The sequence below is a fragment of the Pelodiscus sinensis genome, chromosome 24, assembly GCF_052426305.1.
Source record: "Pelodiscus sinensis isolate ZL-2025 chromosome 24, ASM5242630v1, whole genome shotgun sequence".
Classification (NCBI taxonomy): domain Eukaryota; kingdom Metazoa; phylum Chordata; order Testudines; family Trionychidae; genus Pelodiscus; species Pelodiscus sinensis.
Genome location: NC_143075.1, coordinates 21,368,343 through 21,396,298, shown reverse-complemented (window position 1 = coordinate 21,396,298; position 27,956 = coordinate 21,368,343). Strand labels below are relative to the sequence as shown.

General features: G+C 45.7%; 2 protein-coding genes across 2 annotated transcripts; one reads left to right on the top strand and one right to left on the bottom strand.

Moving 5' to 3' along the window:
- Positions 1–42: 42 nt before the first annotated feature.
- ZMYND12 (zinc finger MYND-type containing 12) lies at positions 43–22,237 on the bottom strand. Its single transcript, XM_075906728.2, has 8 exons — positions 21,997–22,237; positions 17,224–17,365; positions 11,996–12,167; positions 9,614–9,783; positions 8,288–8,410; positions 6,757–6,877; positions 2,195–2,340; positions 43–419 (listed from the first exon to the last, which is right to left on the bottom strand). The coding sequence occupies exons 1-8, from the start codon at positions 22,110–22,112 to the stop codon at positions 300–302; spliced, it is 1,110 nt and encodes a 369-aa protein (XP_075762843.2). The 5' UTR covers positions 22,113–22,237; the 3' UTR covers positions 43–299.
- A 13-nt stretch (positions 22,238–22,250) lies between these two features.
- PPCS (phosphopantothenoylcysteine synthetase) lies at positions 22,251–26,190 on the top strand. Its single transcript, XM_075906729.2, has 3 exons — positions 22,251–22,734; positions 23,309–23,412; positions 25,631–26,190. Exons 1-3 carry the CDS (start codon positions 22,251–22,253, stop codon positions 26,003–26,005), a joined length of 963 nt encoding a protein of 320 aa, XP_075762844.1. The 3' UTR covers positions 26,006–26,190.
- Positions 26,191–27,956: the final 1,766 nt, after the last annotated feature.

Here is a 27,956-nt window from a genome sequence, read left to right as displayed (position 1 = left end):
TTAATCTCCACTGAAATATACCAGAAAGCTTTCAAGACAGAATGGAGAAATGGTAGCATATTTACTTGTTTATAATACTGGGTACACATCTGCTTCATACCCTGTAACATTATTATATTTTACCACCATCCATGTAAAATCAAATTGGGTACAATATAGCAACAAACTAGCATAAAGTGTAATTTGAATAAAAGCAAGCAAATATACAAAGAACGTTTCTAGAAAATGATAGCAGGCAAAAAGTATGAAGCTCATAATGCAATCTAGTTGAAAAGATAAAGATGTGAAGAAACTGGACCCTATTTTGTGGAGAAAGATTTGGATTTAATCAATTTAAATAGATGATGAATAACTTCTGATGCCTCTTGGTCTGGCAATTGTTGGCTTATCAGAAAAGCTTTCACCACAAATTCATGAGCCTGAAACGACATTTAAAAAAAATTATTGCCATGAAATAGTTACATACCCTTTTCTCAGTAGGATAGTAAAATATACAGACAGGATCATAGGAATTGCCATACTTGGCTCTTCTAATCATGATCTTGTTCAGAAAGCAGCCAGTATAAGTTGCGTCAGAGAAAATGGTAAGAAATCCCCTAGTAGGTAACTATTGACTAATGTGTCCATAGAAGTTTCTTTGCGATCTCATCAGTTAATGAAGGGTGTATGCCCGAGGTGGGGAACCTCCTTTGGGTCGAGGACCACTGATCCACAGAAAAATCAGTTGGGGGCCATACACAAGTGAGGAACACACACAAAACAAGCAAACAAAAAAACCCCTTCATTGACCTGGCCCCCAAATGAGACGGGGGAAAAAAAGAGAACCTCATTACACTCCCCTCGAGCTCCAGCCCCATGGTGGGAGGTGGGGGGGACACCAAGGCTCAGGGCTTACCCCCAAGGGTAATGCATTTTGTGGGGCACCCCAGGCTCTGGGGTGGGGCCAAAAATGTGTTCACTGTGCAGGAGATGGTTGGGTGGAGGTGGTGGTGTCTGGACAGGAGGGAGGGCACAGGAGCGGGCTGGGGGTGGAGGTCCAGGTTGGGAGTTAGGGTGCAGGAGCAGTCTGGGGTTGGAAGGTCTGGGAGGGAAGTGGGGTGCAAGAACAGGCAATGGTAGAGGTGCAGGGTTTGGAAGGGTGAGGGAGTGTGTGGGGGGGAAGTGTCTGGGCGGGAGGGTGCAGGAGATTGGGGCACCTGCCCGGTGCAGCTCCCATGAGGTGCATGTGGCTCTCCATGGCCGTGTGCTTGCAGGGACTGCTCTCATCGCTCCCATTGGCCACCATTCCTGGCTAGTGGGAGTGATGGGGAAGGAGCCTACAAGGAAGTGCAAGAACAGAGCTTTGGGAACAGCAGAGCCGCTTCCTCCCCTTTGCCAGGCAGAGTCCACAGGCCGGATGCAGTCCATGGCTTGCTCAAGGCTCACACAGTTGGGCTGTAAATTCCCCATCCTTGGCTTATACTATGATGCAGGAGGGTTTATGTTTCTAACACCATAGGGCCATACTCTCTGCTAAGGTAACTTGGGAAATATCCATCACCATCTATGGAGCAGAGCTGCTTTTCATCAGCACACAATATAATTTCTCTATTATTATGGATTACTATTACAGGCAGTCCCCAGGTTACGTACAAGATAGGGACTGTAGGTTTGTTCTTAAGTTGAATCTGTATGTAAGTCGGAACTGGCATCAGCCACTGCTGAAACTGATCAGTTTCAACCGCGGCTGAATCTGGACGCCAGTTCTGACATATACAGATTCAACTTAAGAAACCCAGGAGTCCCCAAGTCAGCTACTGCTGAAACTGATCAGCGGCTGATTCCAGGAAGCCTGGGGCAGAGCAACTCTGCCTCGGGCTTCCTGTAGTCAGCCACTGGTCAGTTTCAGCAGCGGCTAACTTGGGGACGCCTGCGGCAGAGCAGCTCGGGTGCTGCTGGGTTGCTCCAGTAGCGCGGCTCCTCGGTGCTACTGGAGCAACCCAGCAGCACCCCAGCTGCTCTGCCCCAGGTGTCCTGATTCAGCCGCTGCTGAAACTGACCAGTGGAATGTGGCTCTATTTGCTAGAAAGCAGTAGACTATTGTTTCCCTTGAATTAGGCATTCACAGAAGCAAAGGTTCCTGCACTTAACGTTATTGTATTAATCAAAAATAAAGTGATTTAACTAAAAACAATCCTCACTAGGTCAAACTTGCCTTTGGTAAATCCAAGATCAAATAATGAAGCATTGCAAGAGCATGTGCAACACTGGCAGTTTTTGCAGGTTGTTGCCTTGGTGCTTGTTCTCTGATATCTAATATTGCGTTCAGTACTTGACTTGCTTCGGCTTGCTGGGCTTCATCTACATTAAGACGGATAGACAGCATACAGGATAACATACTACTAAAACAATCTAGCTCTCTGTTCTGTTTAGGCATTTATACTTCACATCACATTGATATCTGATTTCCATATGAATTTTAAAAGTAAGCATTATTAAAATCTCTCTCTTTTCACTTTAGTTGCCAAGTTTGCTGTTTCAGTCTCTTCTCTGATGTGCATCACAAGCTAATATCTAGACCACGGGTTCCCAAACTGGGGGGCATGAAGAAATTCCGGGGGGGAGGGGTGCGAGGCAACCCTGCCCCTCTCCTCCCCCAACCTTCCCCATCAACCCCCTCTCCTCATAAGTTTTGCTGCTATTTTTGTTTTTCCGCCGGGTCAGATCCTTTTTTTTTTTTTTTTTTTTTTTGGCTCAACAAGTTTGGCTGATGGGGTGGGGTGGGAGGGTTTCTCAAAAATCAAAAAAGGGGCATGATGCCAAAAAGTTTGGGAACCACTGATCTAGACTGTTCAGGTATCTGCTGTATCACAAGGACAGAAAGATACTGCACTCTACCCTCCAGTCTTCTAACTGTGTACTCTTCCACACATTTGATAGTCTGCATTGCTGACCTGCAGTCATGGTGTGAGGGCTGGGCTTTGTTAAATTTCTTCACCATAGCAACCACTCTGATCATTTGGATCAGCAGGATGTTGACCTTAGTTCCAGATCTACATCCCAGGTTCCAAAGGGTGGGTGTAAATTAGAGATTTTGAAATTCATCTGTATGTCTGTCTCTCTGTCTGAAAGTTGCTGCCACGCTATAAGAACATAATTGTCACCCTGACATGCTGCTGTGCCAGGGCTGGCACTGAGCTGGCACCACTGGACATGAATGACCACTGCAAAAGGATGTGACGTTAGTTGTGGTAAGTCAGCAGAAGCTGCACGTTCAGGGGATTTCTTCTGCAGGTGGGCCAAGCCTTTTATAGGAAGTCCGTGCTGCTTAATTATACTTACTGGAATCATCAACCTTGCATGCAGGAGATTGTTTTCAATCTGTTGCAGCTGTCCAGGAAGTTTTAAGGGCAATGACATTGAGTCAATGTTTTGAGGGAGCTATATGAACTAATACAAATGAATTAGATATTAATATGTGGCTAAAGCAACCATGAACAATACAGGTGGCTATATTCAGCTCTGAATCAACAACTTGCCAACTTCTGCCCCAAACACAGCAGAACGGTCTGCTGGAGCAAATACCTGTTGCAGGATAGTTCATAAAACATTTGCCTTTGTTGCCCAGGAGGTTTCTGCAACTTCTGGATCAAAGTAGTGAGGGACATGGTCTAGATGGGACGCGTATGTTAGACTATGGTAGAGCGTGACTCTCAAGGGAGTGGATGATCCTTAGTGCAAACTGTAAGGCTGCATTTAGAGTGGCAAGTTTTTCCGCAAAAGCACCTGCTTTTGCGGAGAAACTTGCCAGCTGTCTACACTGGCCGCTTGAATTTACGCAAGAACACTGACAATCTAATGTAAGATTGTCAGGGTTCTTGTGCAAATACTATGATGCTCCTGCTCAGGGATAAGCCCTCTTGCCCACATGTATTTGCACAAGAGGGCCACTGTAGACAGGGGAGGACTGTTTTGCGCAAAAAAGCCTCGATGGCAAAAATGGCGATCAGGGCTTTCTTGTGCAAAACCGCGTCTAGATTGGCACAGATGCTTTTCCGCAAAAAGTGCTTTTGCGCAAAAGCATCTGTGCCAATCTAGACGCTCTTTTCCGCAAATGCTTTTAACGGAAAAACTTTTCCGTTAAAAACATTTGCGGAAAATCATGCCAGTCTGGACGCAGCCTAAGAGCTTTATTGGCCAGACGATTGTTCAAAGGGAAGTGTTAGCCTCCATCTTAGGGTACATCCACGCTGCACGCTTCTTTTGGAATAAGCTTTTCTGAAAGATCTCTTCTGGAAAAGCTTGATTCAAAAAGCGCAATGAAATAGCAATGTGCTCTTTCGAAAGATAGCGTCCACACTGATTGGACGCGATCTCGCACTGAAGGGCATGATCATGTCCCTGATGAACCACACTATGTCTTATAGGGAACAGTCTGCATTGTGGCAGCCCCACATGCCAGACATTGTCACATACAGCTAACAGATCAACCATAATGGCACCAAATTTCCTGAAAGCATCTTTGGTATCTTGTGTTAGGCGAACTAGTGACTTGATCTTGAATACATCATCCTGGTCTGTAACCAACCTGAACGAAGGGTAATTGTGTTTTGAGAACCTTGCTGATGTGCATCAGAATCAGTCTCTTTCTAAGCTTTTCTCTGACACAGAGAAGAGAGATGGGTCAATAGTTCTAGGGAACATCCAGTGGTTTCCTTCATTTCAGAATGGCTATGACCTTTGTTTGCTTTGTGACAGATTTTTGGGATGCAGTTGCCTTGGAAAACATCGGCTAAGGAACTAAAGCAGCCAGCTTTTGGCTTTCAGGCTTTGGGGAAGAAGGAACTTGATATGGATATAAATTATAATTCAGGCCTGGAACTGTTCCTTTTTCATAAGCTTATTGAACTAGTCTAGCTCTTTGTCTTAAAAAGGAGCCATCAGATTTGAATTCACAATAGGTGCTTGTCATCTCTCTATAACCTCTGTTTTCACCACGTAGCTGAAAGATGTATTAAATTTTGTGCGTGGTCATTAGCCATTGGGTGAAATACAACAGCATTCACAGTGACTGAAAACTCCTTTTTGCCAAGATTGGAATATCCAAAAAGTCTTTTTATGATCTGCTAGGCCATCTGGCTAAAATGAATTAAGTTGAACTCTGTGTCTGTCTCTTTCCATAAATTGTGCCTTGTTTGACCCAGCAGTTAAATGAGTTATTTGCTTCTTTTAACAGCCTCCTGTTCATTACCAGCAGGTACAATTCTTGACAGAGCTTAACTGCCTCTGATGACCACTATTGGTGATAGCCTCCAGGGATCTTCTTCTTAGCAGCTTCCTGAACTAATTTGCAAAATATTGGCAGGAATCATTTATATTGGCTGGACATTATAAGTCCAATTCAGTCAGGCCACTAATAGATGTCTCTACTTCTGCTTGAAAGACCTCCTAACAATGATTTGAAAAATACTACGCAACCTTCCCTAAGCTGTCTGTTGTTGATAGCCACAGGTCTGGGGTGATCAAAAATGGCCAACACTAAGTCACTGGAAAAGCTTCAAGCATCTTCCACTCTACAACCAGTTGCCTAGAAGATGAAAAGACGATGTTAGGTGAAGAGCCTGTTGCTCATCTGCTTTGTGAAATATGGAAGTTTGGTTTGTGTTTTAGAGGATTTGTAGATCAGTGACTGAGTCCTACTTCACTAGGCAGACAGACAGAGTCTCTTTCTCTCTCTCTCATTGTCAGGATATCCCCAATTGTCATAGCAAGGACTGAAGTTGCCATAATAGATGGTTATGGAGGAACACTGATTATGGAGTGTGTTTCCTGAATCAAGATGACATGTGCCTTCAAAGTTTGTAAAATGCAATACCTTGAGAACTGGTCCTGGAAGAGGGTTTGCATTGCGGACTCTGAAAGGGACTCCACTGGAAAATGGCTCTTGAGGGCTGATTATTACTTTGAATGCAAGTGTTCTGCATTTTGTCTGCTTTTGTTTCACTTTATGCTATCAACAGGGGATACCAAAAGAAGTCAACAGGTGACATTTCAGCTTCTAAGAAGGCTGCACTATAGAAGTAATTTATATTGCTAAACATTATTGTATTATCTCTCCTGAAACAGTAAGCCTTATATTATTATGATTAGTAAAGGTTAGCAACTTGCAACAACTTCTTAGTATGAGATTTTTGCAATAGTTTGTGTGACATTACTTACATTTATCATAAACACACAGTGAAATTTCAACCTGTCCTTTTTGATAATCTTCACAAAATCATAGCCTTTGGAGATGGAAAAGACAAGATACAGAATCTAGTCTGTCTCCCATCAGTTCCATATAAAGAATTACATTTGCTAACATTTAATTTATATAATGGAGCTTCCACAACCCCTGTTCTGAAACTATTATGTAGATTAATATATCTCATTTCCAGAACATAGTGTGCACAGGGCTTTACTGGTTAAGGAGATAAGGGACCATACTCACACTTTGACAGGTTGAAACTTCACTTTAGTGGGTTTCAACTTAAATAAAAAAATGCAAATAACTGAAAATGTTTCAATGGAAACTAATTGCTGAAAGATAATGACATCAAAATCTCAATTCTTAAAGCTAATGTCTCAGAGATCACACTGGATTTAGTCTATAGAAAGCTCAGACTCCTAAGAATCATACAAAAATAAGCAGTGGAAAGGACTAGAGAATATTATGGCTCCTTCCCTTCAAACTATTTTGTCTTGTATAAATAATGATAATATGAAAATTAGATTTACTCAGAGGTTCTTCACTGATTTCCACTTCTTCAGACAATATATTAATTTCTGCTGGAGATGTGAGAGTTTGTGATTGAACTTGAATCAGTCTACTGAAATAGGCATGCCAGATATCAGTTACCTATTAAGAAGGAAAGAAAATTAACATACAAAATTATTTCAAATATTTTAAAAGGGTGTGTGTTTCGCTCTTTCCTTTTGCTCATTTTCCAGTTCATTGCCCAGTACAATCTTAAATGTTTCAATCTTAAATGACTGGACAAACACCATCTTCCTTATGTGAGTAGCCCAGCTCTCATCATGATTTTTTCTCAGAGGTTCAACCTAAAGTCTGTTCAGTTCCACTCTATTACTCCTCAGCCGATTCTCCCCGGCCATGGCGCTCATTAGGTTCATAAACCCTAGTCATAAGACTGTTTAAGCAAAATGCAAATGTATTAGTAGCAAAATCGGTTTTTATAGTGGGGTTTGGGTGAACTATATAGACAGGTGGGGAACTAACAGTGTTAACAACGCGTTTAAAATGTTTGAGGCTAAGTGATCTCAATAATATATTTTGAATATAGGATTAACATGATTCAGCCTTATAAACAGGTAAAATTATTAGCAATTATCTTTGCTTTAACTATCTGAACCATATTGAAAGTCATTTATAAAGACAGTTTTAAAGCCAGTGAAGAGTAGAGCAATCTAAATGAGGAAAAAAAATCACTAAGAAGCCTTTACCATCTCATAATCAACTAGGCTGTGTCTAGACTGCATCCCTTTTCCGTAAAAGGGTTGCAAATTAGACACATCGCAATTGCAAATGAAGCAGGGATTTAAATCCCCCTTTCATTTGCATAAAAATGGCTGCCACTTTTTTCCGGCTCGGAGCTTTGCTGGAAAAAAGCGCCAGTCTAGACGCGGATCTTTCAGAAAATAAAGCCTTTTCCGAAAGATCCCTTATTCCTTTACTGATTAGTAAAGTAGGCTACTGTATGGAACAACTTCTGGGATACGATTCTGGGATCATAACTGCATAGATAATAGATTCTCAATGAAAGATATACTGACTCAACGTATTAAACTATACATTTTAAATGTATTTAAATTATTATAAAAGCGAATAATAGTTTTACTGATTAAGAAAAATGAGAGGAAATTCCAAAATAAATGTTAAAGGACTATATTTACATCTTTTAAAAATGTGATTTTTTTAAAAAACTGATCTCTCTCTATTCTGGTTATAACTCAGATAAATATTTTAATAAGTAGTAGCTTACTTTCATGCTAATAATAATGTTTTAAGCCCTGACCCAGAAGCACTGAGGCATGTACATAACTTTAGCAGGTGAGCAGTTCCTTTAGCTGCAATGAGACAACATACACAAAATTAAACACTTATTAAAAGTGTTTGAGGGATTGGGGGATAAAGTGAAACTTTTACACTTGGTTCAGGGTCATTATAACATTAAAAGGAGTCAGTAACATGCCAATATTGGAAATAATCTCAAGAGAACTTGTAAATATTAGATGTGGTGCTACTAACCTCGGTGTATAATGAGTCTGCAATGTCCATTTTGTTCTGATGAAAGAACACATTAGCCATGTGGAAATAACCTCCAGACGTACTAATGTCATGAGTTCCAAATGCACAACTGGCAAAGTAAATCTGAAATGTATATAAAAATGTAATCCTATAAACTTAATATTCACATCAAAATAAATATGAAGATAGGTTAAGTAATTTGAAAATTAGCGATATTTCATTTCCTCTATTTTCCACCTAATATTAGATGCAAAAGTAATTATATTTAATTCCAAGTTTAGAATGTTGCACCAAAAAACATGCAGGTTCTGTCTTTTTCCACAAAGCACTGAAAAACTCCCTTATGTCCCTAGCTGGGAATACTCCTGATGCAGAGGCACAGAGAGATGGCAAAGTTGGCACCCGAACAGAAGCTGAATGGAGCTATTGCCACAGCATGCTGCACTCTAGCTACCCTCAACTGCTATTTGGTTCTTAGGGAACTTGTCAAGCCTTAGAGCAGCACCAGGAATGGACAAAGAATAGGGAGCCATTACTGACTCCTTGACAAGCCCCCAAGTTTGAAGGCCTAATGGAAACTGCATACAGCACAGACTCTTTCCCATTATGCTTACAGATTAAAAATGCATGGCTGCAGTTTATAACTGCCAGGACCTGGTTTTAGTCACCTCATTTAATATCCTGCTCTCAAGTCAGGATAGCAACAGACCAATGTAAATAACAACACTGCATACACACAAGGTATAATACAGTAGTAAATCTGAATCAATATTCTTGAAATGAATAACGTTTGGAGGGAGAGAAAGAAAGGTGATTTAGTAGCTAGAGTTACTTAACTTGACTCATCCACACAGGGGCAGATGACCATTTTGTGGGGCCCCGGTCAGCATAATTCCGCGGGGCCCCCTTTGCCATGGCGCATGCGCAGTGACGGCATGCGCATGCGCAGCGGCGCCACGGCGCATGCGCAGGGCTTTCTGAAGCACGGGGCCCGGGGCGGCCGCCCCGTTCGCCCTGCCGTATATCCGCCCCTGCATCCACACTCATAGGAGCACCTATCAATAACCCATCCAAAGGAGTGGCCATCAGGGCTGTGTGCATTCTCTCCTGTAATGCTGAAAGTTTGGATCAGAGACTACAGACTAAACACATCTTCCATTAAAGCCTATGGAGTGTCTGTAGCAGGAACTGAATCAGGTCCTGTACAGAGAAGCAGCCCTGAGCTTGTTCCAATTACTTTCTATTTAGTCACTTGGGCTATCTAATCATTTCTGCATTGACTATGAACAATTATTAGGATTTTTCTACTTATTTTATACTACGTACATCAATAGCCAGGTGGTATAAAGCCTCTTCAAAATTTCCTTTTGCAGCATAGAGGAGACCCAGGTTACGATGCAATTTAGACTGAATGCCATTATTGCAATCAGAAGTTTTGAGGACAATCCACTGAGCTTGTGAGAGGTAATCATCTGCCTGAGTAAGATGGCCAAGCCCTGAAATTATATTTTGAGAAAAAAGAGAACAAATGCTGTTAGCAATTTTTTAGGCATTTCAATATAGCTCTTTGTGCCACTCACTTAAACAAGAAATCCAAAACATAGCACAAGTGCCCTCCGAATGCTTTCATAAGCAAGTTGTCCAAGTAAAAAAAAAATCAGACTCTTCTGATGACAGATAAAGCCACTCATCACTGTAAGGCACTTTCCAAAACCCATGGCATTGATACTAGACCAAGAAAAGTCTCTTGGTACATCCTGATAAATTTCTTTTATGGTGATGTCTTCATTTAAATGTGGCAGTTGCAACTCAAAGGTCAAGAGCCCAGGCTCATCTTGACCACTTCTGGATGGTTCAGAGCAGTATGCTATAGGGATGTTAAATTGCGGATAATCAGCTAATCGAGTAGTCGAGGGAATTTCCATTGACTACTCGATTAGTTGATAAGGGGTCGGGCACTTTGCTACCCCGGCTGTGGCTCTGCAGTTTAAATGGAGTAGGAGCTGGGCAGCAGTCCAGCTCCTATTATATTTAAACTGCAGAGCCACAGTTGTGGGACCTGGTGTGAGCCAGAACTGCTCCAGTCCCAGCTTGTGCCAGGTCCAGACTGATGCGCCTCTGCCTTTTAAATGTATTAAGAGCCGCTGTTATGCCTCTGCCCACTTGTCCCCACCCCATGGAGATAGTGCTGGGGGGAACTGGCTTTTAAGACAGCTTCTCCCAGCACTGGCTCCTGCTTCCCCCCCCCCCTCTCCTCCACACACACTCTCTCTCACTCTCTGCCTCAGACATAGAGCAGCAAGGGGGGGAAATGCGAGTAGTCAACTTGACTACACGATACGCCTAGTCTTATCGGGCAGTTGAATGTTCAACTATTCTTTCACATCCCTAGTACCTTATAGAGGTAAAGATTAGGTTTTAATCCTAATTTTCTTTTGGGAATCAGAAAATACTGAGAATAAAACCCTGTTCCCTTGAAGTAATCTGGAAACTTTTTCATGCTCCCACACTAAAAAGTTTGGTACCTTTGTTCCTCAATGATTTGTAAGAGGAACCATGGAAAGGATGGAGTGAGTAGGAGTATGACATGGTGTTAAACTGTAGTGTGTAGAGCTTCAAGAATACCAAGACAAAAGAAAATTTGAAAGATGACCCAAAAAGAGAGAGGAATTGTATGCTGAGCGATAAAACTAAAATGTTCCGAGCCTTCAGCTGGCTTTGCATGTATAAACTGTGTGAAAATTTCTATTAAACAGACAGCTTGACCACTGAAGTCAATGGGGATCTTTCCCAATCACTCCAAAGGGCTGTAGATCAGCCTATCAGGAAATCTTCCAGTCTCTTAATTTTTTTAAACTGTGATGAAGTGGAAATTTTCTGTAATATTTTGAATCCTATGGTGTGGTGTGCCTCTATTTCTCCTATATATTACATCGTACCTGGCAGCAGGCAAGAGGACTGTTTGCTCTCAGGACAGGCTAAGAGACATGTGCATGAAATGTCATCTAGCTCTCTGAGTCTGAATGGGTCATTAAAAACAAGGCTAATTCTGTATCAATGGAGTATGGAGAAGACAATCAACTTGACACTGACACCTACAAACCAGTAACTGAAAGGGAGATGGATTTCTCTCTCTCTTAGCAGGAAAGCTAAGCGAAGATCCCAGCTCAAGCACAAAGGCCTGGAAAGGTATGAAGTTGGAGATAAGTGCTGGCTGTGGGAAGGACTTGGGCTTTCACCTGAGAACTGACCAAGGAGGTCAGAGAGAGACAGAACTTGGACACAGAGTTTGCTATAGCATGGCTGGGTTTTGGTCTAACCAGAAGGTACTTGGCTATTCTAACCATCATTTTTCTGTGCTAACCTGGGGACTTCCTATGCTGCATTCCAACTGACAAATAAATGCAACTTTTTGTACAATACTGATTGAATATCACTGCAAATGCTCACTGAAATGCATTAATCCCCAAAGGGCAGACAAGTCTTTCTCAGTGAAGCAGGAGTGCTGAAGCTTCAGGGGTTCAGTATTAGGAGACTGTGAGGCCACATGGCCTGCCTTGAAGGAAGAATGAGGCCCCCAGGGAGTCTGGTACACTGAAGGGATAACTGTTCCAAACCTGGGGATGTGGCACTGAAACTGGATCTGTGACATACCAAAATTATGATTTTAGCTTTATCAGTGATATTATTTGCTTCAGCAAAACTTACCAGTGCTAGCCTCAGCTAAAATGAGATAAGCAGGAACTAATTCCATAGAATCTGGGCCACAGATATTAATGCTGAAACGCAGTGAATGTAAAGCTGCAGGAATTGCTTGTTCATGTTTTCCTTCAAACACAAACTTCTGGGCAACTTTGTGAGTAAGGTCAATTACGTGTTTCTGTAGGGGAAAAATTAACAATGGAATGGAAGTGAGCAAACGATGCTTTTCTCTCTCTCTCTATAAAAAAAATTCCCGCGGGACAACAGAATAATGTCATCACATCACAGTGTCCACAGGCTGGGGGGTAAAGCCCTGCTCCATCCACTCAAGGTCCTATCCCTGGAACAAAGCCCGGCCCTCTCTGGTGGCCATGTGGAGAGCTGGGGCAGGTGCACGGCGGCCTCAGCCTTCCCAGCTGCTGGGGCCAGAGCTGAGGCTAGTGCTGTGGCCTCAGACCAGCCCTCCTTGGTGGCTGAGGACAGAGCTGGTGCTGGCAAGCCACGGCCTTGGCCTTCTCCAGCCACTGGGGTTAGAGCTGGGACTGGCACCCCGTGGCTCCAGCCTTCCCTGACCACTGGGGGCAGAGCTAGGACTGGTGTGACCTTGGCCAGATGGCGGGGGGCAGGGAGGGGGAGGGAGAAAGAACTGGGACTGGTGGGGCCGCAGCCGGAGAGTGGAGGAAGAAAAAGCCAGAGCTGGTGGGCCGGGGCCAAGTGGGGGGAAAAACAGCTGGGGCTGCCGCAGCCAGGATCAAGGTGAAGTGGGAGGGAGAAAAAGACAGGGCTGGTGCAGCTGCAGCCGGGAGGCGGAGCTGATGTGGCTGCAGCCTCACCCTCCCTTATGGTCGGCCAAAGAGCTGGGGTTGCCTACCCCCACAGATACAGGGGTTGGAGAGCGTAGTGAGCAGGGGGTGCAACTCCCTAGTTTCTAAAATGAAAATACTGTATCAATGTATATCATTGGAAATACCATCTACATTTACAACTAACTGCTACATAAACGTACAAACGGGAAGCCCTGTTATAGGTGGAATTTAAATCTGGTAAGATTGATGGGTGTGAACTTGCTCTTCAGTTAACGTTACTGGAAACATAAGATCCACCTAAGACAAAAGATGTGTGTGAACCTGCTCCAGAGTTTCTGTCTGTGCACTCTTTTGGGGTGTGCATGTGTAAAAAGAGAGATCACAGAGAACAGACGAAAAAAGGGAAAGGCAAAAAAGCCAAGTGTGACTCTATAAACACACGGTGACTCTCCGAAAAGCTGGAGAGCACACTTTGGGTTAGGTGTTGGTTAAAGAGGTGTGAGGGCTATAAGCGAAGAACCTGCTTCTTTTGTTCTTCGTTCCTTCTGTGGCCAGGGATACAGGACAGGACTTCTTACATTACTCGCAAAGAAATAAGACAACATGAAAGAAAATGCCAGATTCCATCAATTTCTACTTCCAAACAGAACATCTGCAGGACCATAACCTTGGACTAGCCACTGGTGTCAAAAAGTGATTGTAATTTTAGTAATCTGTAAGTGGATGAGTCTTGGGCATGTCACATTAAAAACCTGGGTTCTACTCCTAGCTCTACCAGAAGTAACCTTGTATAATCTCAGCTCCTCTGTTACCTCATCTATAAATTAAGGGAATGACAGTGCAGACTACTAAGGAAAAGATATAAGGGTTTACTGAATAATAAAAGGCTGTGTGCACAGATTAACACAAATCCATGAAAAAAAATACGCTGATTTTTGTCATAGTGACTGCTGCCCTCAGGCTTCTAGAATGTACTATTATAATGCACTTTGTTTGGTGTTACCTTTCAAAAGCACAGGCAGATAGCAGCTACAGGGAAACATGATAGCACAAGTTCCACATGTGAGGCTACTTTCAGTACACTATGTCAGTAAGTACACGCCAAGTTAATACTTCAATCTTAGAAAAGCTACATTGTGTAGCTCTAGTTCACAATACCTGAATGAGTATCTGATTGTTCTGTCTCCTTATTGTAACACAGGTCAAGAAAACTGGAATTGTTTTGACCATTCTGAGATACAGGTCAGGATTTTTAGGTGCCCATCTCCCATTAAAAATCAATAGGAGTTAGGCACTTAGGGTATGTCTACATTAGCTCGTTAATTCGAGCTAGGTAAGCAAATGAGGTGACCGGAGTTGCAAATGAAGCCAGGGATTTAAATATCCTGGGCTTTATTTGCATGTTCCCGTCCGGTCGCCATTTTGAAATTTCACTAGCCCGAACTCACTGCCGCGCAGCTACACACAGCAGTGAAACGTTAATTCGAACTAAGTCCTTAGTTCAAATTAACTGTTACTCCTCATTCCACGAGGAGTGACAGTTAATTCGAACTAAGGACTTAGTTCGAATTAACGTTTCACTGCTGTGTATAGCCGCGTGGCAGTGAGTTCGGGCTAGTGAAATTTCAAAATGGCGACGGGACGGGAACATGCAAATAAAGCCCAGGATATTTAAATCCCGGGCTTCATTTGCAACTCCGGTCACCTCATTTGCCTACCTAGCTCGAATTAACGAGCTAGTGTAGACATACCCGTAGTGCTTTTAAGAGGCTTTCAAAATACCAGTCAACCATAATTTGGAAAGGCAGCGCTTTTTCTACTGAGGGCCATGCTATTTAGAACAATCCTCTCTGGATTTTATCAAGGACTGCCAGGATACTAGTAACTGGCACATTCAGAATAATCTGCCAGGATACTAGTAACTGGCACGTTCAGAATAATAAATGCTGAGATAAGATGACGCAATCTTTAGAATAAAAAGTTATATATTAAGGGTATGTCTACACTGCAACACTATTTTGAAATAACTAGTGATATTCTCTAATAACGTAGTTCACATTTATACAGGAGGCTCTTATTTTGAAAGTGTCAAAATACTGTCAACTTGGAGGACTTCTTACTGCACCTCCTGTAACCCTCATTGTACGAGGAGTAAGTGAAGCTGGAGGAAGAGTGTACTATTTCTAAATAAGTGCTGAATAGATGTTCCCTATTTTAAAAAAAACTATTTCGAAATAAGATACACAATTGACATAGCTCAATTTGCGTAGCTTATTTTGAGATAAGTCCTGCAGTGTAGATGCACCCTACCATGGCACCCTCCAAAACTAAACAGAAAAGGAGGTATGTGTATCTTAAGGATACACACTTTAGCAAAGCTTTTGATACGGTCTCCCACAATATTCTTGCTAGCAAGTTAAGGGAATATGGATTGGATAAATGGACTGTAAGATGGATACAAAGCTGGCTAGACTGTCAGTCCCAACAGGTAGTGATCAATGGCTCGATGTCAGGTTGGCGGTCAGTTTCTAGTGGAGTGCCCCAAGGATCTGTTCTGGGACCGGTTTTTTTCAACATCTTTATTAATGACCTGGATGAGGGGATGGATTGCACCCTCAGCAAGTTCGCAGCTGGGGGAGAGGTAGACACGCTGGAGGGCAGGGATAGGGTCCAGAGTGACCTGGACAGATTAGAGGATTGGACCAAAAGAAATCTGATGAGATTCAACAAGAACAAGTGCAGAGTCCTGCACTTGGGATGGAAGGATCCCAAGCATTGTTACATGCTGGGGACTGAATGACTAAGTAGCAGTTCTGCAGAAAAAGACTTGGGGATTACAGTGGATGAGAAGTTGGATATGAGTCAACAGTGTGCCCTTGTAGCCAAGAGGACTAATAGCATGATAGGGTGCATTAGGAGCATTGCCAGAAGATCCAGAGAAGAGATTACTCCTCTTTATTCAGCTCTGGTGAGGCCACATCAGGAGTATTGTGTCCAGTTCTGGGCCCCCCACTACAGAAAGGATGTGGACGCATTGGAGAGGGTCCAGTAGAGGGCAACCAAAATGATTAGGGGGCTGGAACACGTGACTTATGAGGAGAGGCTGAGGGATTTGGGTTTGTTTAGTCTGAAGAGAAGAGTAAAGAGGGGATTTGATAGCAGCCTTCAGCTTCCTGAAGGGAGGTTCCAAAGAGGATGGAGAAAGGATGTTCACAGTAGTGATGGATGGCAGAACAAGGAGCAGTGGTCTCAAGTTACAGTGGGAGAGGTCTAGATTGTATATTAGGAAAAGTTATTTCATTAGGAGAGTGATGAAGCACTGGGATGGGTTCCCTAGGGAGGTGGTGGAATCTCCATCCCTAGAGGTTTTTAAGTCTCGGCTTGACAAAGCCCTGGCTGTATTGATTTAGTTGAGATTGTCCTGCCTTGGGCAGGGGGCTGGACTTGATGACCTCTATGAGTTCTATGTGGTCTGCATTGTTTTATTGCAAAATGGTGTAGGGTATCATAGAACTGGAAGGGACCTCAAGAGGTCATCAAGTTCAGTCCTTTGCTTTCACAGCAGGACCAAGCACTGTCTAAATCATCTCTCACAGGTGTGTGTCTAACCTGCTCTTAAATATCTCCCATGACAGAGATTCTACAACCCCCCTAAGCAATTTATTCCAGTGTTTAATCACCCTGACAGGTAGGAAGTTTTTCCTAATGTCCAACCTAAACCTTCCTCGCTGCAGTTTAAGACAATTGCTTCTTGTTCTATCCTCAGAGGCCCAGGAGAACATTTTTTCTCCATTCTCCTTTTGATACACTTTTAGATACTTGAAGACTGCTATCATGTCCCAGCTCATTCTTCTCTTTTCTAAACTAAAAAAGCACAATTCTTTCAGTCTTCCCTCAAAGCTCTTGTTTTCTAGATCTTTAGTCATTTTTGTTGCTCTTCTCTGGACCTTCTCCAATTTCTCCACATCTTTCTTGAAATGTGGTGCCCAGAGCTGGACACAAGACTCCAGTTGAGGCCTAATCAGTGCAGAGTCGAGCAGAAGAATAACTTCTCGTGTCTTTCTCACAACACACCTGTTAATGCCTCCCAGAATCATGTTGGCTTTTTTTGCAAGTGTTACCTTGTTGACTCATATTTAGCTTGTGGTTCACTAAGACCCTTAGATCCCTCTCTGCAGTACTCCTTCCTAGACAGTCGCTTCCAATTCTCTATGTATTGCTTAATCAATGTTAAAATTTCTGTTACTAAATTTTATTAAAGCATACAAATGCCTCAGTCATAACAACAAAAAATAATTAAAAAACCCACCTAACTAAATGTCAGTCAGATGTTTTCCACACTTAAAACACACAAGATAGGAGGAAAATTTTGATTATTTTCACAAATCTTTTAATATTTAAGTAATATTTTCTATTTCTTTTACATACCTGCCTGTGCAAAAGCTGTTCCATGCCATGCTTTCTTTCTTTTTCAGAGTTGAAAAATGGTAATGACGTACGTATTGGGATCAACAATTGACATATTTTCTCATGAATGCTATCCCAGTCTGCTTTTTGATGATCTACATCGCTGGTTAAATAGGAAGAAATACTTTTTTAAAGTTGTGTTTATCTTTATTGCATAGTTGTATTTTCTGTCAATTCCCGCTGAAGTTGCTACTAGATTTTCACCAATAACGAATACCACTTAATAGCAGTTTCTAACAGTGGCTGGATCTTAGTTTCTCAACAATATTCCAAAATAGGAAGGCAGGGCTCTTCTGTTAAGTCAACTTAACATGTTAGAAACCTCCATAAAAATCACAACACTTTTGTTAAGGAGAAAGTAAAGCTGCTGTGATACAACAGGGCCTCATGATCTGTGTACACTTCTGTAACACAGAACTTCAAACCCACAATCTCAAAGTTTGGAAAACTGGGAATTACTAAGTTAAAGTCTCTTTGCATATCTCCAAAGAAAATATTAGTTTGAAGGAACCCCTCCCCTCACACGCTTAGTGATTCACAATGGAACATAGTTTCAACTTAGCTCTCCATATGAACACCTTGTAAAGTGAGTGGAAAATATTCACCAAACCTGCAAGTAATCTCCTCACTGCATCATTAGCATCCTTACTTGTGATCACGCAACTGTGAACATGAAAAACAGCTCAATTCATTCTAGTGTGATCTCCATCAATCAGCAGTGATCCCCCCGCTCCCGCTTTCCTTATTTATTCTTGGATCTGGGCTTCTAATACTCCAGTCATCTGAAGAAGTGGGTTGTACCCACCATCTACATGTTTTGTTAGTCTTTAAGGCGCTGTTAGACTATTTGTGACCACGCTGATAGACTTGTTGCAATGCATATGAGTCCTGGAAGGAGTTCTCATGGATACAGAAAAAATGTCATTTCTCATTAGGAAAAGATAAGATATTGTGATATTCCCAACAGCAGAAGAAAAAATTGTATTATGTATGAAGAATCGCCTTGAGAAATGCAGGCTCAACAACTACCATTAAGTGGATACATAATTGCTTACACAAGTGCAAACAAAGAGTAACTACTAAGGGAATGATGTCAGATTGAAGAGTGGTCTCAAGTGGGTTTCATTAGGAATATTTTCTGGGTCCAGTGTTTAACATTTTTATTAATGACCTGGATATAGGTATAGAGAGCATACTGATCAAGTCTGCAGACAACACAAAGCTAGAGCACAGAGGTGAGTAGTCAGGACGGAAACCCAGGGGACCACCAGTCACATGAAACCCCTCCTCCCAGCTTGGGAAAGGGCCAGGACAACTATCCTCCACCCAAGCCCTGCCTCTCTCCACCCTTACTTCGTTCCTGTGCCACCCTCTCCCCTCCCCACCTCTTCTCTCACGCAAGGTGGCCCAGGGGAATAGCAGGGCTGGTGCTGGCAGCAGGTTTATGCTGCCCTCTCCTCTTGCACACACCAGTAGTGGATGCCAGATAGCCCCACTGCTGGTCTACCAACCGCCACACACTTTGCTCCTGCTGTATAATGCAGGGTGGTCCTACCCTCTACCGAAGAATGGTGTGGCCTGAAGAACTTGCTCCACTTCCCCTGCCAGTGAGTGTGTGTGTATGTGCGTGGGGAACTGGACCTTCCTGTAGGTGCCAGACTTCTCCCCCAACTAGTCCTCCGGTTGGCGGTCCTCTCCCACCCAAGGCATTTGGCGGGGGGTCGGGGGGGTATGTGGCCTCTTGTCTCTCCACACACACGTATTTTCTTTGCTAGAGAGGTTCCCAATATTTTGGAGGACAGAGCTAAAATTCAGGACCTTGATAAACTGGAGAACTGAGCAACAAAGCATAAAATGAATCAAAGACACATGTAAGGTCCAACACTTAGGGAAGAAAAACAAACACATACATCCTGTGAGGGATGGGGCCTCAGCAGAAGGAGCAGGACTGAGGTTGGGGGTAGCAACCTGAGATCCACTTTAGACAAGAAATGAATTAAGTGTATTCTAGAGCTATTCTTTGGGATGGAATTAGAAATACAGAGTCTTTTCACAGACTGCCCATAACCTTCTTTGATGTATTGTTAGGAAACACTTCTCTCATTAGGGAAAAAGACATGTTATTGGAGAACCTGTGGAAGAATAGACAGAGAATACTGTACAGTAGACTAACCATGCTATAAGTGGCCTGGTGAGATATTAGCATTCCTTGTTCATAACTAAGATTTATTTGTCCATTTGTGCCTTCTTCCTCACTTTCATACCCACACTTCACCATGACATATTGATAATGTGCCAGAAGGAAACTATTAGAATTAGTGAGAAAATAGGGGCTCTGATGTTTAGAATATGTAATGATACCCACCCGCCGGTTTCCATCTCATCCTAGTTGGTGAATTGGAATGACCTATTCAGTATTTAAGGAAAGGACTGGACTAAACCTTGCCCAACCCAAGATAAGACTGAGATGATGTTTATTGGTTGGAAGAAGCAATAAGAATTGGCAGCAGTTACTTCAGATTCTATCTCATTTGTAATGTAACATCACAGACTATGAATTCTGTTAAAATCCCAGCTATTTCTGGACACCCAATTAACCTCATTGATCAAGAGCATTGCTTGGTATTTGCACTTAGCTATAAGCTTCTAGCCTTGTCTTTTAATATATACACCATACCACTGGACTGGAGATCACTGGGCCTAGTGATCCATGCCTTTGACATCTTGAGTTTGTATCATTATGATGCACTTGAGAACTGCCTCCCCTCCACCCCCCTCAAAAAAAGTATTTTCGGAAACTTCACCTAGTACAGAACATGGGATCCCAATCGCTTAGACATTCCTTGCCAAAACACTCAGGGCTACGTCTACACTGGCATGATTTTCCGCAAATGCTTTTAACGGAAAAGTTTTCTGTTAAAAGCATTTTCGGAAAAGCGCATCTAGATTGGCAGGACGCTTTTCCGCAAAAGCACTTTTTGCGGAAAAGCGTCTGTGGCCAATCTAGACGCGCTTTTCCGCAAAAAAGCCCCGATCGCCATTTTCGCAATCGGGGCTTTTTTGCGGAAAATAAATCTCTGCTGTCTACACTGGCACTTTTGCGCAAAAGTTTTTCAGAAAAAGACTTTTGCCCGAACGGGAGCAGCATAGTATTTCTGCAAAAACACTGACAATCTTATATGAGATCGTCAGTGCTTTTGCAGAAATTCAAGCGGCCAGTGTAGACAGCTGGCAAGTTTTTCCGGAAAAGCGGCTGCTTTTCTGGAAAAAGTGGCCAGTCTAGACACAGCCTCAGTAGTATAAATTAGATTACAATTCATTTTCAGTTGTTGGCTACAGTAGTGGTTTGAACTCAAAAAAGTCTAGGTAGTTAGAAGAATTGCTACCTGAGAAATTCCATCTGTCTTTTCAAGCAAAACCACATTATAATCCAAAGCACATGAACACTGAGGTGAGAGAGCCTGTGGAATTCGCTTCCCTTCTTGGTTTGATATAACATCTACCTGTTGAGGGCACACTGTTAAGACTGGGCTGGTGGACAGGGATTTGAGGAAGGATGAAGAAGGATATGAATCTGAAGGATCAATATTTAGTTGTTGTGGATAGAAAGGGAGAGATTTCATATTATGTTGTATAATGTTTTACAAACTCATGGCTTATCCATTTGGTTGCACTGCCCTGAGGCAAATCGCTTCAACTTTCTGTGATAATAAATGGCCATAATAGTCACTCTTCTTTTATATATTTCTGTTCTATTAAGACACCAAGCCTGCAAATACTTATTCATATGACTACCTTTAACTTGTGTTTTACTGAAGTCAATGTAACTTCAGATGCTTGAAGCCAAGCGTGCACTTAAGTAGCTATAGAATAAGAATGAGGTTGAAAATTTTTCTGAAGTGTCAGAGCTCAACAAAAATGGTATTTTCTCACCATAACAGTGTGGATTAGGGATGTTAAATATCAGTTAATTGAACAGTAGAGTAACCCCATGAATTCTTATCAGTTAGTCAACTATTCAATAGTTCTTGTGGGTGGGGCTAGCAGCCAATGCTCTCCTGCCTCACTCCTGAGAAGACCCCTGCCACTCCACGCTGCTGCCACGGTATCAAAGAGACAGCAACATGGGGTGCCAGATGGGAGCAGGTCCACAAGGGGAGCCAGTTTAAAAAACAGCTCCCCTTGCGGATGGCTGTCTGTTGCCCACACTGCTGCCTCTGATCAAGAGGTCCTGCTCCTTCCTAGGGATGTCCCTCCCCTAGGCTAGGGGTGGTGAGGGAGGAGTCACGTAAGGGGGTGGAAACATGGCCAAGGGGCCCCCCTTGTGTCCCTACCCAGCAGCCCCAGATAATTCTATCCCCTGCAGCTCCTCCCCCCCCCCCCCCCAATTGTTAGTCAATCCTCTCCACCTCCAAGCTGGGTGCTTTTGGCGCGAGGGCAGGGCACAGCTGCAGGCGGAAGTGGGCAGAGCTGAGCAGGAGCTAGGCTGGCTGGTGCCCAAGAGAACAGAGGCAGCCTGGGGGCAGGGCGTTAGGGGCGGGGGGCCTACAACTCAGGGCTGCCCCACATCGGGGAACCCGCACGGCAGCCCCTGCCCCCACGGGACAGGCGCGCGCGAACCTACTCGGCTGCCCCCAGAGGTGCGGGGGGGGCACCCCAGGGAGGGGTTTCTGCGGGTCAGCGGCCCCCGAGGCCCAGTCTCCCAGGGCCGGAGGGGCAGCGCCCGGCGCTCACCAGTAGTAGGTGACGCCGCAGGCCCCGCAGCGCAGCTGGGCCGGGCCCCCGCACAGCTCGCAGTGCAGCGGCCGCCCGCGGGGCAGAGCCAGCGGCACCAGCGGCTGCACGTTCATCCTCCCCGCTGGCCGGCGGCGAGCGTTGCCGAGCAACCAGGCCGCTTCCGGCGTGGGCGGCCGCGGCTAGGCGGCGCATTTCCGGAGGGGGGGGGGCGGATCGCCACTTCCGGTGCGGAAGCAGACGCGCCAGCCGGCATGGCGGCAGCGGACAGCTCCGGCCCGGCCGCGCTGGCGGCGGAGCAGCGCGTGCGGGCCTGGGCTGAGGCGCAGAGCGCGCGCGGGCGGCGCGTGGCGCTGGTGACGTCGGGCGGGACCCAGGTGCCGCTGGAGGCGCGCGCCGTCCGCTTCCTGGAGAACTTCAGCAGCGGGCGGCGCGGGGCGGCCTCGGCCGAGCGCCTCGTGCGCGCCGGATACGGCGTCTGCTTCCTGCACCGCGCGCGCTCCGCCTTCCCCTGGGCGCGCGCCCTCCCGCCGCCGGGCCCCGCCCTCTTGGACGCGCTGCAGGTGGAGGCGGGGCCGCGCGTCACCGCCGACCCGGCCGCGCTGCCGGGGCTCGTGCCCGCGCTGCTCGGGTACAAGCGCGCCAAGGAGGCGGGCGCGCTCCTGGCGGTCGAGTTCACCAGCCTCAGCGAGTACCTGGCGCTGCTGCGCGCCGCCGCCCGCGCCCTGGCGCCCTTGGGTACGGGGGGGGGGGCAGCCCTGCGCCAGACCTCTCGGGGGCCTCTGTGGGCGGGGGGAAGCGGGGCCCTGGGGTTGAGGTGGGGGGGCCCCGGGTGGGAAGGGGGGGCAGTGTCGGGGCGGGGGAAGCGGGGCCCTGGGGCTGAGGTGGGGGGGTCCCGGGTGGGAAGGGGGGGCAGGGGCGGGGGAAGCGGGGCCATGGGGCTGAGGTGGAGGGGTCCCGGGTGGGAAGGGGGGGCAGTGTCGGGGCGGGGGAAGCGGGGCCATGGGGCTGAGGTGGGGGAGTCGCGGGGGGGGGGGGAAGGGGGCATTGTCGGGGCGGGGGAAGCGGGGCCATGGGGCTGAGGTGGGGGGGTCCTGGGTGGGAAGGGGGGGCAGTGTCGGGGCGGGGGAAGCGGGGCCATGGGGCTGAGGTGGGGGAGTCGCGGGGGGGGGAAGGGGGGGCAGTGTCGGGGCGGGGGCAGCGGGGCCATGGGGCTGAGGTGGGGGGGGTCCTGGGTGGGAAGGGGGGGCAGTGTGAGGGCGGGGGAAGCGCTGCCGGGGGCCGTCAGTCATCCTGGCTCCTTTCCCCACAGGCTCCAGCGTGATGTTCTATCTGGCGGCGGCGGTGTCCGACTTCTACATCCCACCGTCCGAGATGCCAGAGCACAAGATCCAGTCCTCTGAGGGGCCCCTGCAGGTGATGCAGCTTCTGGGCAAGGGGCCCCCTTCCCTAAACCTTCTTGGGCTTTGCTTGCCCCGAGTGTGATGTTAGGTGAAATCTGGCTTCCTATTTCGGTGGGCTCCTAACTCTCGATGGGGAGCCGGGACTGCTGGGTTGTAGTCCCTGACTTGATACTGACATGTGAAGTTACCTCGGGCAAGTCACTTAACTCCTGTGTATCTGTGAGTTCGTACACAAAGGGACTGAGACCTTATTACGGTTCATCACTTTGAAAACAGTTTACTATGTAGAGATGGAGACAGGTAACCAGTTATGGGGCAAACATCACCCTGAGTGACGTATACTAGACTAGGCACCAGTTAACTAGTACCTGTGAGTAGCCCCCTACCCACGACCAACTGTGGGCAGAGGGCTGCTCCAGGGTTTGGGAGCTGGTCCCCTATGTGGGGGAGCCAGGAGTAAGAGCTGGCTGGCCACGCATGGAGGGCCGGGAGCAGGAGCTGCCCCCGCACAAGCAAGGCTGCCCCGCATGTTGGGGCCTGGGAGCAGCAGCCAAGCACAGGGAGGTGGACAGGGATGGGAGTGGAATCCTGCTTAATCAGTTAACCAGTCAAACCTGATGTTTAACCGGTTAACCAATTAACTGAGATTTTACATCCCTAGTACTATGGCACTATTATTGCAGCTAGTAAACCAGCCATCCCTGTTCATTAGATTAGCAGTCTGTGAAAGGCTAGTTCTGACTTTTAGATCTGGCTTAGTTCTCTATTCTTTTCTTTATTAAAGGCTTCCTTTTTGTTAGGTAGCTGTTCTGGGATCTCCAGTTTCCTTTTTTAATCATCCTTTCCCAGAGAAGTCTTCCCTGGCAACAACTCACTCTCCATTATGAGTTTTGTATTCTGGTAGTGCTTGGAAGCCCCAGCTTAGACTGGGTCCCAGTTGTGACAAGCTCTTTATAAACATGTAGGAGAAGTTAGTCTTTGCCCTAACTAGCTTATAGTCTAGCTCAGTGGTCCCCAAACTTTTTAAGTAGGAGACTACTTTTTAATGTAATTGCAATCCACAGTCTACCTCAAACCCAAATACCCTTGCCCTGCCTCCTTCGTACCCCTTCACCGAGACCCCGCCCCTCTCCCTCCCTTTCATCTGGCAGGGGCAAAGGCTCTGGTCCTGGACTAAGGGAGTTGGAGTGTGAGAGGGGCTCTGAACTGAGCCTGGGGCAGGGAATTGGGGTATTAGAGGAGGTTCAGAGTACAGGCTCTGTAAGGGAGTTTGGGCCCAACCCTGGATGGGTACAACCCTGAACATCGCTTTTGTCGTACAATGAAATCACACACCCAGTTTTTGGTATTCTGGCGTCACTTAGTAGGAGTAAAATTACAGCCGTGAGTCCTAGATGGCTTGTTCCCTTTAGCAAAACTGCTTCCTTAGAGTTCTTGATTAGTTGGTAAAGGAGTTGGCTATGACTCTGCTCTTTAAATGTAGCAAGAGCTGCTCTTGTCTGGAGTGAACGCAGCTGTGGCTACGGCATCCCGCCCCAGATCTACCAGGGCCTCCTGGCCCTAGACTTGCTGCAGCCAAGGCAGCCTGGCCCTAGATCTGACTGGTATGGTCCTCCCCCAGCCTCAACTTGAACCTGCCAAGATGGGGAAGGGGCACCTATCCTGTCAATCCAGCCCCACAGCTGCCATGTGGGGGAGAAGTGCCTTTTGCCCCCATTCAGGGATTGCTGCAAAGAGAGTGAGTGGGGAGAGTTTTCTCTCCTCGCATCATCTTTCACCCCAAACCCTTCAGCCCAGCCCCACTCAATAGCTTGCACCCCAAGCTGAAACCCTTGCACCCCAACCTTCTGTCTCAGCTCTAAGCCCCTCATCTGTGACTTCCCCCAGCCAGAACCTCTTGCACCCCAACCTTCTGTCCTAGACCTTAGCCCTTCATCCCTGGCCCTACCCTAGAATCCACATGCCCTACCAGAGCCCTTGCACCCCAACTCTTTGCTTCAGGCCTGAGCCCTCTCCCGGAATCAACACCTTGGCTCCACCCCCACCACTTGTGATGTCACAAGTTACCTACATATTGGTGCACATAGCAAAATTCATTCTGCCCAGGGGTGGGAAAAATTAGAGGGAACACTGAAGCTGACACATCCCTATTCAGTGTCTTTAGCTTGTATTTAAATGTCATACACATGTGTACTTAGACTTCTAACTTCTGAATTTTTCCCCCAATGCAGATCACAATGAAGATGGTGCCAAAAATGCTGTCACCTTTAGTCAAAGAATGGGCCCCTGAAGCATTTGTTATTTCCTTTAAGTTAGAAACTGATCCATCCATCTTAATTGATAAATCCCGGAAGGCTCTGGAGAAGTATCGTCATCAGGTGGTGATAGCAAATGTCCTTGATTCACGGAGAACATCTGTTCTTCTTGTAACCAAAGACTCAGAAATGAAATTATCACTTTCTGCTGAAGAAATAGCACAAGGAATGGAAATAGAAGAGAAGATAGTAAGCCATCTTCAGTCTCAACACACAGCTTTTATAGATAAACAAAACCCTAAAAGGAAAGGACCGGCTTGTTCTAGTTCTGAATGTTCCAAAACAAATTGAACTTTAGGAGGTGGGAGTGAAACTGGAGGAAATCTCTTACAGGTAAATGGAGGAAAAAACTGAGGCATTGTGTATGAGGTAAAAAGAGTGACCATCCAACATAGTTTGGCTCATCCATAACTTCATGAGTTATTTGCTGCTTATGTAAAAGAAAAAAATACACTGAAATGAAAACATTCCCCCAAGGATGGATTTGTGCAAGTTTGTAGAGGCGAGAGGGATGTGTTTCCCTGATCCTCTCCTTGTGATGGGATGGGGAACCTCTGGTCCACAGCCTACATGCGCTTCAGGAATAGCTGCTGGTGGGCTGCAAGATGGTTTGTTTACTGAGTGTGTGCAGGCACAGAGCCCTGCAGCTCCCAGTTTACATGGTTCAACATTTCCAGCCAGTGGGAGCTGTGGGAAGTGGTGGTCAGGGTCTACTGGAACAAAATCTCTCCCCCCTCATTAAATGGTAGAGGGATTGCAGGGACTAGGGACAACAAATGTTTAAACAGGAAGGGGTAGGGGAAGAGTCAATCAAAGATATAAAATGGGAGCCTTATGGGGAAACTGAGCAGAGAACCCTGGACAACACCACAAAGGAGGTGACATCTGAGGAACTCTATCTGAATGAGAGACTGATGGTATAGAAGTAGTTCCTGTAATTGCAATGAACCTGTCAAGCTGTTTCTTTTTGGTTGGGTAAATGACCACTTTGGCCAATAGCAGGAAGATGTTGACGATGAGGTCTCGTGACTTTATGGAGCCACAGGCAGTCTATTGAGGGGTAGCTGTGGAGGAAGGTGCAACTAGAACCTCAGCAGAGGGTTCTGGAGGATGTGGAAGTGGGTTGTTACTTGGCACAATGGAGTTAGGCACATGACCAGGTCTCTCCGTAGAAGGGCAGGTATTTGAGTGTCCATGAGCTACATCTGTGCTCACAGCTGACAACTAATATAGCTGGTAGATGAAGGGACTAACGTGGAATAAAAGCTGGCTAATGGGTTCCTCACCCTTGCCATTGCATGTGTATTCCAATAAAGCATGAGGGCCATTGCACCCCAAGGGGGAAGAGAGAGCCCTAACTTGTGCAGGTAACAATGGGAGAGTTTAATGTTTGGATGAGGTCACAAAGGTCAATACAGACTGAGTTTGCCTCTTTGGGGCTTTTCAACTGAGTAGGTGAATGCAGCCTCCACACCGTTTAGCAACGAGCCCTAAATTAACTTGGCCCTAACTCCTGCTGGAAGCAATCAGAACACAGGGAAATTATGAAGGGTAGCATGGGATTGGTGAAGAGAATAGATGAAGAAAGCAGACCAGAACATCAGTTTCAGTGATTGGGCAGGTGGGGCAGCTCTCCAATCTTTTTCAGGAAAGTCAAATGGGATTTAGGAGTTTAAGTGGGGAGTCTAAATGATAGGTTTTTCTGGAATGGGTTTGGGAGTTAGGTTTAGAAGTACTGCATGACTAGCAAGTTTGTAGAATCAATGAGGTGACAAAAGTGTAGTGGAGGATCATACTAGGCTCGTGGGACTTACACCAGGAAGAGCAGCATGGGAGGGAGTGGAGGAAGCAGCTGTTGGGGATGAGCCAGGATTAGAATTGTCGGCAGAATTGAGAAGAGGGACTGAGAAGTCTTAAATGTTAATGAATTGGAACCCAGAAGGAGTGAATGGCAGGATGGAGGAAGGAGACACATGAACATTGTTAACGGAAATGGGCTATGTCTACACTCGTGACATACTTCATGAATATGTCTACACTCGTGGCTTCTTGCGTAAGTAATATGGAAATGAGGCTAAGTGTGGAATATCGCTGAGCCTCATTTGCATACCTAATGAGCCACCATTTTTTTCCAGAAGAGGCTCTTGTGCAAGAAGGAGCGTCTACACTGCTCCTTCTTGCGCAAGAAAAACCCTCTTGCGCAATGCCATTCTTCCTGAAAAGTAATAGGTGTAATGGCATT

What these genes read in the sequence shown, in the direction of transcription:
- ZMYND12 (XM_075906728.2), bottom strand. Translation starts at nt 22,112, where the DNA reads ATGAACGTGCAGCCGCTGGTGCCGCTGGCTCTGCCCCGCGGGCGGCCG. An exon ending in CAGACTCATTATACACCGAG is followed by an intron (nt 6,878 to 8,287) that starts GTTAGTAGCACC and finishes CCTTCTTAATAG; the next exon opens with GTAACTGATATCTGGCATGC. An exon ending in TGATCTTGGATTTACCAAAG is followed by an intron (nt 420 to 2,194) that starts GCAAGTTTGACC and finishes ATGTCGTTTCAG; the next exon opens with GCTCATGAATTTGTGGTGAA.
- PPCS (XM_075906729.2), top strand. Translation starts at nt 22,251, where the DNA reads ATGGCGGCAGCGGACAGCTCCGGCCCGGCCGCGCTGGCGGCGGAGCAG. An exon ending in CCGCGCCCTGGCGCCCTTGG is followed by an intron (nt 22,735 to 23,308) that starts GTACGGGGGGGG and finishes CTTTCCCCACAG; the next exon opens with GCTCCAGCGTGATGTTCTAT. An exon ending in CCTCTGAGGGGCCCCTGCAG is followed by an intron (nt 23,413 to 25,630) that starts GTGATGCAGCTT and finishes CCCCCAATGCAG; the next exon opens with ATCACAATGAAGATGGTGCC.